Raw genomic sequence first — 12,566 nt, forward strand, 5'->3', positions numbered from 1 at the left:
GGAGAAATAAAAACATAACCAAATGAGTCATACATTAAAAGTGTATATATATATAATTATTATTATGAAAGTCTGTTGCTCACTGGCTCTGGATACACATACAGACCAATCAGGGGTTGGCTAAGCATCAGCATTCACAAACCACTGTTATTTTTAACAGGAAGGAATGCAACAAGCAAGTAATCATGTCTTTATAAATGGGAAATAGGAAGTTTCCGATAGTATGTGAAGACAGCAGCTCTCACTCAACACAGTGAAGTGCATTGTTTTGTTAACTTTGAGGTTTATTATTACTGTGTGGTTTAGTCGAATGGGATGCGGTAACACACGTCCCTCTCAGAAATATTAACGCAATCATGCAGCACGTATCAGAAGATCTGTGCTTCGGCGCGGTTAGCACTCACTGATCTATATATAACTGAACCGCGCTCTGGTCCACCTCTTCAACCGAGCCAGAGACTGACGAACAGAGCGATCACACGAGACAAACGAGCCAGGGTTTGGGGGTTAAGCACACACTAATTATTCTCCCTCAGTCTCTACCGCACATCAAGTGTTGTCCCGCATCAGACTGCGATGGGTGCCGCGGTCCTGCAAGTCTCTAATAGGAAGATGGTTGTTATAATGTTATGATCGAGGCTCTGGAAAATCTGGAATCTGAAGGTGCAAAAAATACTGTATGTGTGTATCCCTTTAGGTTGATGTTGTTAATGGATGTCTTCACTCATAATCATCATATTCGTGGACATGCAGTGATTGTCTCTGAGTCTCAGAATGAGTTTGTGAGTGTTGTTCTTCAGTAACGCGTCACCTGATAAGAAGTGAGTCTGGGGATTTCTGAGGCTGATTGTCCGGCTGCACGCAGAGCTGATAAACCCACTGCAGCACGTGTGTGTGTGTGTGTGTGTGTGTGTGTGTGTGTGTGTGTGAGAGAGAGCATCTGCTCAAACTCCATCCATTATCTAAGGCTAAATTGAGCCGCTGACTCAGTTGTGAGACTGAGAAGTTCACACTTAAATATAGTTTTTTCTGTGTATCGTGTCTGGAGGGTTCATCAGTGAATGTGTTCTTTAGTCGTTTGTTCTTTAATTCCCAATGTTTCAGTAAAGTTGCTTATTTCTGGGATCTGTGAATCATGTCTGTACTGAAAATGTTATATAATTGTAAAAATATAAAAATAAAATAAAAATATTTTTTAAATGTATAAATATTATATACAATTTCAAAGTATAACATTAATAAATATGATAAAATTATATAGAATTATTTCATTTTTATTTAAAATTAAATTAAAATGGATCAAATTAAAACAGACTGAGGCAAAAGTTCACGTACAGTAACAGTTTTTTTATTTATTTAAAAATAAATTACGAAAATGTTATATAAAATAAATATAATTGTACAAAATATCACCAAAATATTTTACATTTTAAATATCACATACAATTTTAAAATATAAAATAGATTCAATTATATAAAATAATTGTATTTTAAAACTAGACGGACAAAATTAAAACATTATTTTTTTGATGGTTCTTCAGTGAATCACTTTGGCTGATCAGTTGTTTCCTTTTCAGTGTCTAATGTTTTTCAGATCAATATATTTATTTCTGGGTTCTGTGAAGCACAGCTAGAGAGTCCTGCTCAAATGTTGGTTTTTATCCTGCTTCATTCATAAATATGATCATTATTAACAGTGAGGCTTGTCCTAAAAAACTAACTCTGATTAGATAAGTGATGTTTATTGTGTGCTAATGGTTAGTCATAAATCCTGCAGTGAGGATTAACCGCTTTTTCCTTATTACTTCAAGGTCAACATGATGATGTTCTTCTTTCCGTGAATATCCTTGAGCAATGCTTGTTCAAATGAGAGTAAATGTGTTTTCTGAGGCACGATGGCGATCTCACGGTGGTTTCTGCTCGGTGCGATTGTAAATTGGTCTACGAGGGCAAAGTGAGCCGCGTCTCGGGCTTATGCAACACACTGCAATGAAGGAGATCTTCAGATATACCTGACTGTTGTATAAACACTTCAGCAACCTGTCAACCTGTGCGTTTCACCAGAAAACACTCTTTCAGTTTATTAAGCACGATACTTGACTTTTCTTTGTAATTGTGAAAATTAATAGCAATTTCTGAGTTAAAATTGTTTCTTCACCAATATACTTGCTCTTTCAGTGCCAAAGTTGCCTTGAAAATTAATTTCATGCCACACCTGGTGTATTTTTCATTATTTTTAATGTTAATGTTAAAAATTCATTTTTTAATGCATGCACAATTTATTTTGTATTATTATTCAATAGTATATATATTTTTGTGTGTGTGTGTATGTATATATATATATATATATATAATTCTTTGGGGGGGGGTCACTGGTTCCAAATGAACAGCAAAATAAGTAGGTTTTATTGAAAAAAAATAAAGAAATAAAAGAGATGGTGAATTCAGAAGGATTTAAATCCAAAAATATTACTTATTTGCCTCGAAAGTGCATTTTGCATTTTGTTTTTTTGGACATTAAAATATAATTATTTTGCTGTTTTTTAGTTTGCGAACCTCGATCTAAAACCTTTCTCAGAAACATTTGGAAATCTAATGAAGTCAGATTCTGACTGAATTTACGTCTCTCATGATGATCTTAAAAACCTTGTCATCTTCTGCTTAAATGCTTCAAAATTAATTCTGTAGACTTATAAATCTTAAACTACTTAACCAAACCCAAACTAGTTAGCGTGTTTTGGAGCAATTTTGAATGTATTTTACGGCTCTGAAAGTGCATGTCATTGAAAAATGCATGTACAAAAAAAAAACGTTTAAAAATGAAAATATATGTGGCTTAAGGAAATTTATTTCTCATATTGAAAATTGTAATTGAAAAAAAAAAAGAAAGTTCTTCAAGGGACACAAAACTTAAAATGTAAAACATTTTGGGTAAATGTAATTAATTAGCATATGCTGGAGCGGTTTTGACTGCTAGTGTTTGTTAAAGCGTGTTTCACGGCTCTGAAAGTGCATGTATGTGTTGTTGATGGTGTGTTTTTAGTAACGTCTGACAGCTTTAGAGGGCTGAGTTACGGCGAAGGCTTTTGCTCGTTCTTTACGACTCGTCTGTGAGAGAAACAGATGAGTTATCAGGCTTTCGTCTCTGGAGAGCTGAGCCAGCCAAAATACAGCTGTGTGTGTGTGTGTGTGTGTGTGTGTGTGTGTGTGTGTCTCCACCCTTAATCCTATTTAGTGAAATTATCTTATCTTCCCTCGCTCAATGGCAGCTCTAGTTTTCTCCACCTAATCCTTCCCAAATCCAATTCTCCTCGGAGCGACTGGAGAGCGTGAGAGTTGCCCATCCATCATCTCCGACATCACTGATCACATGAGTCTGATAACATCATGAGGAGAAGTGTGACATCACACTCAAGAACCCATAGTGTTCTTCAATTAACATCTTAAAACACCTCGATGGGCGAATCTCAAGTTGTTCTGGTACTGCTGTGCAAGTCAAAATAGACCAAGAAATGAGCACAAAATAAAATTCCAAATAATATAAAAAATAATGCAAAATGCCGTTCCAAAGCAAATAAGTAATATTTTTGGCTTTTAATTCTTTTAAATTTGGCTGTCTTTCAGAGCCACACAGATTCCAAATCAATAACAAAATAAACAATATAGAAAATATATAAATCGCCCATAACTTCATAAAGAATTGCAACATAAGTTGTGAAAATTGCTAAATATTTTTCACAAAATATATTGTACTAGCACTCTATTTTGCGTTATTTGTATTATTTAAAAATTTATTTTTTTTATTATAAAATACTTATTTTATTATTATTTATAATTATTAAGAATTTAATTAAAAAAAATTATTATTATAAAAAATATGTAAAATACCATTTCATGGACAATAATTATTTTTTTTGCCATTTAATTCTTGTCATTCATTTGCCTTTTTTCTTATCAAAAGTTCACAGCCACAGATCAGATTCTATATGAATAACAAAATAAGTATAACGTGTTTTAATTCATTTATTTGTTTTTCCTAAAAATATAATAATATTATAAATACCAGAACATGTATATACCACAACATTTATGTTAAGCTGTCTGCTCTGTTTGAGATCGCGTGGCTCCATGCATCAGGAGCAGACAGCGTTTGTTGTGGAAATACTGTCATGTTCATGTTCTGCTGTCTGGATTGACTGTGTTTACTCCACTGTTACATCACTGCGTCGTCCTCACGCCATCCACACGCTCAGCTGCTCACCGATATCACACCAGTGTCATGAGATGTGATAGTGTCTCATGCATCAAAATATATACCCGTTTAATAAACCTTCAAATAACAAAAGCACTATTTACATTACCACATTTACTTAAAGGTGCACGAAAATGCGTTTATTATATTAAAAAACATTGAGTAAATTAGATGTACCGTAAACTTTTGGGTTTAGGTAAATAACAAAAATTTATTGAAAGTATGCTACCAATAGGTTTTTAATAATAAATGTATATATTTTTATAATCTTAATATATATATATATATATATATATATATATATATATATATATATATATATATATATATATATATATATATACACACACACAGATAGATAGATATATATATATATACAGGTATATATATAGACTTGCTGTTAAATGATTATATTTCTGGAAAGCATCTTGTATATTGATGATATTTTTAGTGAATAAACAAGTTAAAAAAGAAATGTATTTTAAAATATATATGAAAATATATTATTTGCTATAATGATAATATAAAAGTCATTTTTTAAATAAAAGAATCCTTATTAGCAATATACGGTATATTAACCTTTTTTGCATAATTTTAAATATATTTTTAAGAAATTATATATATATATATATATATATATATATATATATATATATATATATATATATATATATATATATATATCTAGGCCTTTTTTTAATGATTTGAAAAGAAAAATTTCAAAAAAACATTTAGATTTTTTTTTCTTTTTTGTTTTATCGTAATATAATGTTTAAAAATTCCCATTAGCCATATATTTTATAATTTTTTCCAAAATCTGAAATATATTTTAAATGTTGAATGCATCTCCGGCTCATACTTCACCCCAAAAACAAAGAAAATAAAAATTAGCATTTTAAGATAATTTTGCATTTTGACACTATTTTAACGCCATACTCGTCAACATTTGAAGTGGATCAAAAGAGTGGTCCTTAAACAAGAATTTAGATTTTTTTTAGTTTTAAGAAACAACTTTGATGAAAGGTTTCGATCCTCTTCAAATGTTCACTACTGTACATGTATCCTGTAAGTCTCAGTGGTGTGATGTGTTGTTATTTTGCAGCACCACAGAAACCAAAGGAACCAGGATCCTCTGTTGTGGCGTGTTGCGGTGGCGTTCTACACGCTTTTATTTGGAAGAGAGGCCAACGCAAGAGCAGATCGCAGGTGAAGCGCCTCCCAAACACTGCCATCTGTGTCCCAGTCCTCTTCACGGAGCACAGCGTTTAACAGCACTGTCTGGAATCTAACACGGGTTTTTTGGGGAAAACCAGAGACTGGAATGAAGACGTCTCCGCAGGACGGGGCAGTTTTTATCATCATCTTTCCCCATGAAGATGCCATGATGTTTTTTAGATTCTACCAGGAATATTTTCATAGACACGTCGAGGTGTTTTGTACAGGATGCGGTTTCATTTTCTTTGCACTTCCACACGTGTGTATCCGAATGACCTCCTCGAGTCTTGGGAACGCCTTACTGTCCCACGCCACCCATAAACGGAAGATTAGGACGGGATTCTCCTTCAGAAATCTCCCAAGACGTCCAGCAACTTGACAAATCTCCAAAGAGGCTGTCTCTCAGAACGAAAGCTTTTTGCACCTCAGTTTTCATGATGTTTTTACGTTTTTTTATTACATAAGTGTTGGAGTTTTTTTTTATTGTTCTTCCTATTGTTTGGTTTGAAATCTAGTCAGAAGGCGAGGATGATCTTTGAAGAGGGTTTGATGAAGTCCGTGATGAGTTGATGTACTGCTGTTATTGAGATGTCTTTATATTTCATTTGATTTGAGTTTTGACGCAACAGCATGAAATATTACTGGATTGCTTTTGTTTGCTCCAATATCATTTGTGTATGATCCCGAGGGAAGCAAAGGTAGAGGAAAACCATTATCAGGTCTTAAAAATTCACCGGATTTTGAAAAACATTAGAAATAAACTTGCAAAAATGTTGATATTAAGTCTCACTCAGGTACTTAAAGAGACATTAAAGTTCATCCAAAAATTTTAGTTCTGGCATCACTTACTCTGATTTGCCCTAATAAAGTTGTTTCATGATTAACTTCCAAAGTATGAAAAAAAATTATAGGATGGAGTGGACTTTTTGGTTACCAAAATATTTTATCATAATATTTCTGTTATCATTTATTCACCCTCAATTTGTTCCAAAACCTGTATGAGTTTCTAAACCCCATTGACTTCCATAACATTTTTTTTCCGTACTGTGGAGGTCAATTGGTGCCAAAAACTGTTTGGTTAAGAAAATCCTTGAAAATATCTTCTTTTGTGTTCAACAGAAGAAAAAAAACAAATCTGCTATAATTTACTCTCCCTCAAGTTGTTCCATGGTGGAACCCATTGATTTCCATCATATGGATAATAAGTCAATGGCTACCGTCACGTGTTGGCTTACCAACATTCTTCAAAATGTCTTCTTTTATGTTTAACAAAAGAAAGAGTCCATTATGACAGAATGTTTCAACTTAATGAAGTTTCTCCATGATGGCACCCATTGACTTCCATAGTATGGATCCATACAATGGGTTCCATCAGCTGTTTGATTATTAATATCCTTCAAAAGGTCTTCTGTTGTGGAATGACGTGTGTGAGTAAATGAAGACAGAACTGTTATTTTTGGATAACCGTCTCTTTAAATCCACAAAGCTTAAAATGGCCAATAGATACAAACCAGTTTTGACATATCATAACATTTCTGTGCCTATAACACGAACAGATCGACCTAAACTGTGTTTACATTCACATACAGCAAACATATCAGGCTCAGCAGCACAAATCTCTTCTCAGAAGTAGTTTTGTTTGTATATATCACCTGAAACTGTTGAAGATAATCCGAGCAATACTGTGTAAATCTGTGAAGTTTTCTCCTCTCAGGACTCTTGGCGCTTTTGATTTTCTGGTTTTATTTGTACTTTTATACCTGATCTCTAAGGTTACAGTGGTGTACATTTCTTTATCTTTTTTGCTTTTTATATATATATATGACCACTACTTTGTACAAGACATAAGGAAGAAATATGTTAAGACTGTAATTATTATATTCAAAGACATTGATGCATTCAATGCTGTTCCTCTGTCGTGTTTTATTTGTATTTTCTTTTTTTTGGTTCATCTTGAAGGAGTGACACATATTTTGTGAGACTTTGGTTTAGATTTATGTTTCCGCTCCCTCTGAAATCATGCAGGTCGTTCATTTCAAATCAGAGATGATTGCAGAACGATCAAATGAAGGAAAACATTTACTCTTTTAATGACAGCACATCATTTTACTCTTTGAAGACCATACCGATAAAAGTCCTCATTTTTTAGATCCGTTTCAAATGTTGATTCGAAATCCACTTACAATCAGCTCATATTTCACCAGAAAATCTAAAGAAGATACTTATATTTTGTATTTAAACAGATTTTTAAGACCATTTAGATTAGTTTTATGCTGTATTTGTAAAGTAAAATTACATTTTCCTTTTGTAATTTTTGCTGTTTTAATTTATGCTTTAAAAATGTTTAATCTATTGTTTTTTTTTCTACTTTAGATGGAGAGTAATTTAACATTGATTATTTCATTTAATTTATGGTTGAAAATCTACATTTACATAACTTAAAGCAGTAAAGAGCATCAAATTGAATAGAAAAGATGCTTAATTTTCATGAAATTATTTTCATGCAATCTTTTTGAATAATTTCATGGAGCAAAATAAAAAATTTGTAAACTAAATTTTCTGAGTAAAAAAAGAAAATCTTGCAATTTTTATTTTTTCTTAGAATTGTTTATCAAAATTCAGAATTTTTTTATTTCTATTTGAAAAATCAATTTTTCTTAATAACTTAATTGCGGTATAAAGCATCAAATTGAATGGAAAAGTACAAATACAATTGCAATTACCTTTTTTAATTATTATTTCACGGCATAAAAAAATATTGTAAATTTAGAATTCTGAGAAAAGGATTGCGGGTATATATATCAAAATGTTGACTTCCTGTCTGGCAATTCTGAGTTTTTATTTATTATTATTTTATATTAGAAAAATCTAAATACTCTACATTGTTATTACTTTCAGTATTTAGTATTAAATTTAATAAAAAAACATGCTTGTAATGAAAAAATTATTTAAAGAAACTCAAAATAATCGTGATACTCTTAAAAATGTAGCTTGAGTTTCTTCATCGAAACTTGTAAGTTTCTTCTGATTTTGAGGTGAAATGTGAGGTTTGCCGTGTTTCCGTGGCTCTGGTGTTTTCAGGAATGTTTCTGGTACATGAGTACGGTACAGGTTCAGTTTCTCAGTAGTTCTCGTCGAGGCGGAGTCCGCGGCTAAACGTGTGTTTCCTGCAGATTGTGAATGCTGAGCCAGCACCGCATGTTCTCCTGCCGCTCACATATGTGCACTCCTCCACTTTCCTTCATCCTTTTTAATTTATTTTTTTCTTATTTATGTTGTTTCTCTTTTTTGTATATCAGCCCAATGCTACTGTATACATTTTATTGTGCAATTCTTTTCTTTCTATGCCTCGATAATAACATTTTGTTGTGGATTTCTGGTGTTCGTTGTGTTGCTGAAGGAGGATTTGGACTCTCGGTCATAAAAAAGTGCCATCAGATGAACTGAGCATGAGAAAGTCAGCGGATAGATTAAATGAAATCAGGTGAATCCCACAAAAACACGTACAGGTTGTTTCACTTCAAAAAGTGCTCTAGAAATTATTATTAATTTGAAAATTTTCATGACATAAAAGCAGCTCCAAATTCTCGTAACTTTGATGTGAAACATTTGACTTTTAGGTTTGTATGTAATTGTTTCTCTTCTGATTGTGGGCTCAAATTTAAGGAAGCTTGATTCAACTATAGAACTACTTTTTTTTCTGAAAATATAATTTTTTTTCTCAGAATTTAGATTTTTATCAATTCAGACTTTTTTCATGCAATTTGGATTTTGGAAGTTCGCAATTCCAAGTTTTTATCGCGCAATTCTGAGTTTATATCTCACAAGTGACTTTTTTCGCAATTCCAAGTTTTTATCGCGCAATTCTGAGTTTATATCTCACAAGTGACTTTTTTCACAATTCCAAGTTTTTATCGCGCAATTCTCAGTTTATATCTCACAAGTGACTTTTTTCGCTATTCCAAGTTTTTATCACGCAATTCTGAGTTTATATCTCACAAGTGACTTTTTTCGCAATTCCAAGTTTTTATCGCGCAATTCTGAGTTTATATCTCACAAGTGACTTTTTTCGCAATTCTGAGTTTATATCTCACAAGTGACTTTTTTCGCAATTCCAAGTTTTTATCGCGCAATTCTGAGTTTATATCTCACAATTGACTTTTTTGCAGTTCTGTGTTTATAGAGATATGAAGTCAGAACACAATGTAAACTAAGAATTCCAAGTAAAAAAAAGTCACACAATTACATCTTTCTGTTTTTAATTCTTCGACAGGGACAAATCCTGAATTGTGCGATATACACTCAGAATTAGCAGAATAAACGTCTGAACTCTGGGATAAAAGTCGCAATTACCGTTTGTATTTTTTTTTTTATTCCTTTGTTTGAAACAAGCTTCCATAGAAAAATGACCTGGACGAGAAACTAAAAATAAATTCTAAAACAGAAACGTGGTTTAATCTTTCCAGTATCTCAAAGATCCGACTCCGAATCATTGCATAAAATTTAAATACTGGAGGTTTTGAAGGCATACGCAGTAAATGCGGGATGTTTTGAAGTGCTTTATCTCCGTTTCTCTTTTTTTACATGCACTGGAAAATACTTTGTGTTTCTCTCCAAGTCTCTTTAACATGCCCATCTTTTAAAGTTCGTGAGGAACCAGGAATATGTTTTGGATTCTCTATTTAGTTTTTTGGTATCTAATGATGTATTTTGACTCAAAGGCAAACAAGCACACCGTGCTGCCCAGTATTAACCCTTGATGAACCAACGGTGATTGTTTTCTTGATATTGACTGTTATTGTTGGAGCTCATTGGTTTGGGTTTTTAAAATGGATTTTCTTACTGAAATTTTTAGCTTTTTGAAGGCAGATGTTTTTAACTTTGTTAAATGATTTCCAACTATGATCAAGTTCTTTTTAATCTACAGATGGACTTGAAACATTCCTTGTCATTCCAAAATGATTTTAATAATTGCATTGAAGACATTTTACCATGTAAGAATCCATTCGGCAGGTTTGACCCCTCCATTTTTCCATCCAGGCCTTCGTATATACCCAACAATTGGTTTCTATTGAAATGATCCCACTGGGAAACTCATTGATTGTTTATCTGAGGTCTCGCTGAAGTCTTGAGGTTCACACACACTCACTGTACACCAAGAAATGAGACCCAGTGATGATGTAGCATGTGTGTAAACATTGACTGTGTGTCTTCGGGACTGTATTGTGCACTTCCTCACCTTGGTTTGGTTTCTCGGATGTTTTTTTTTATACAGTATGGAAGTTCTATGTTTTGTTATATAGGCTAGTGCAATATGCTGTACATAAGAGCTTTGCTCTACGAAATACTTTTTTGGTTGTTTTATTGGTACACTTTTTTCAATAAAAACATATTAAAGTATGAATGTCTTTGAATAATTATTTTCAAAATTGTGCTTTTGAAATTGTGTTGTTCATGTTTAGGGAGCACAACTCACTAAAACTAGTACCTTTTCTAATTTTAATACTTTAGGTTTTCAGGACTGAGCTCAGGTACTTTTTTGCTTGTTTTATTTGTGTTTTATGTGAATTTATTGTGTAAAATGTTAATTTGACCCTAATTTCTGAATTCTGCACTTTCAGATTAGTTTTATTATGGTATTATGGTATATATATATATATATGAAGAGTTCATTTGCAAAAACACATAATGCACTCCATTTAATCTCAATCAAACTGCAGTTGGGTTATTTTGATTAGATTTAAAAAAGAATAGCTAAAATAATGCAGATAACACAATAAAACACATGATAACAATACAAATATATATCTTATCGCAAATGGACTCATCATATGAGATTTATGCAACTTAAGACTTATTTCAGTTCCAAGGCAACATTTCAACTTTATTTCAATTGCTGAAAATTATTTTTAATGTTTTTGGATCTAGTTTTAGTCAACAGTGTCAGGTTCAGTTTTACAGGAAATTTCATGGGAAGGCACACTGTAAAAATAAAATAAATAATATGGAATATATATATATATATATATATATATATATATATATATATATATATATATATATATATATATATATATAAAAAGCTTTTTACAACACATTGTACAAGAAAATGCTATTTCAGTCTTTCTTCTTCAAAATTTAGAATTTTATTCAAAGCATAACTTGCTGTTTCTTTGTAATGATTTGTGAAATTTACTAGTAATTTCTGAGTGAAAAGGGTTTCTACACCAGTTCTTCTGAACTTGTACTGCTGTTAAACTACTGTGAGTGATGAGTATGTAGTAGTTTGAGTCCAGCCGCCCGAGGCTGTTTGTTGGCGTCATGTGGTGTGAAAGCGTAATGATTGTTCAGTATTCTGGAGACTGAAACTAGCCAGGCGTTTGGCAGCACCGCTGCCCGCTGTTTGCCTCTCCCAGAGCGAGGTCATTAATTCTGCTGCCCACACTAATGACCGCCTGTCACACACGTCACGTGACCTGGGCCGCTGGCATATAACCTGCCATTTGGAGCCTCGTGCCTATTTATAAAGCAAGCAGAACGGTTATTCTGCATTAATGTCAGTTCTCAGAAAGCACTTTGCTTTATTTGACATACAATCTGTGGGAGGGAGATATTTGTAATGTTCCCGTCAAATAAATAGCTGATTAAAACACCAATGACCTTCTGAAAGTGATAGAGGGCTTTCATCTTAATACTGAAATCTTAATTTGTATCAGTAGTAGTAGTGCTGATAGTGATGTGATGAAACATCTGACAAGAAGTGTTGAAACTAAATGACCAAAACCTTAAAAATGAAAGCAGAAAAATACTAAATTCTAACTATTGTATGATACTAAAATAACATACAGATAACTGGTACTAAAATAGATTAGTATTTAAAAAATTTTATTTTAACCTTAAAACCTACTGTATAATATTTTATATGGACATTTCTAAGCCCTCTAAATGATTAGCATCTTGTTATTTAATAGTGAACTTATATAATCAAACTTTTTTTTCTCAAATTTATGATTTGGTATGTCATCATTTCGACCTCTTATTTCGTATGATGTTTAATGTTATTATTTTGACTTTTTATCTCAACATTATGACTTGTGAT

General features: G+C 32.4%; 1 protein-coding gene across 2 annotated transcripts in view; it reads left to right on the plus strand.

Annotated features, from left to right (window-relative positions):
- LOC127976780 (bcl-2-modifying factor) overlaps positions 1–12,566 on the plus strand; it is a 56,096-nt gene that overhangs the window by 12,187 nt on the left and 31,343 nt on the right. Inside the window, exon 4 of one of the 2 annotated variants that reach the window (XM_052581447.1) lies at positions 5,355–10,867. The exons of the other annotated variant lie outside the window; for it this stretch is intronic. Coding sequence (XP_052437407.1) covers positions 5,355–5,462 — 108 coding nt within the window. The 3' untranslated portion in view covers positions 5,463–10,867. Of the gene's footprint in view, positions 1–5,354; positions 10,868–12,566 lie in introns of those variants that run through there. 2 annotated transcript variants of the gene reach the window in all.

The sequence above is a fragment of the Carassius gibelio genome, chromosome B17 (assembly GCF_023724105.1).
Source record: "Carassius gibelio isolate Cgi1373 ecotype wild population from Czech Republic chromosome B17, carGib1.2-hapl.c, whole genome shotgun sequence".
NCBI lineage: Eukaryota > Metazoa > Chordata > Actinopteri > Cypriniformes > Cyprinidae > Carassius > Carassius gibelio.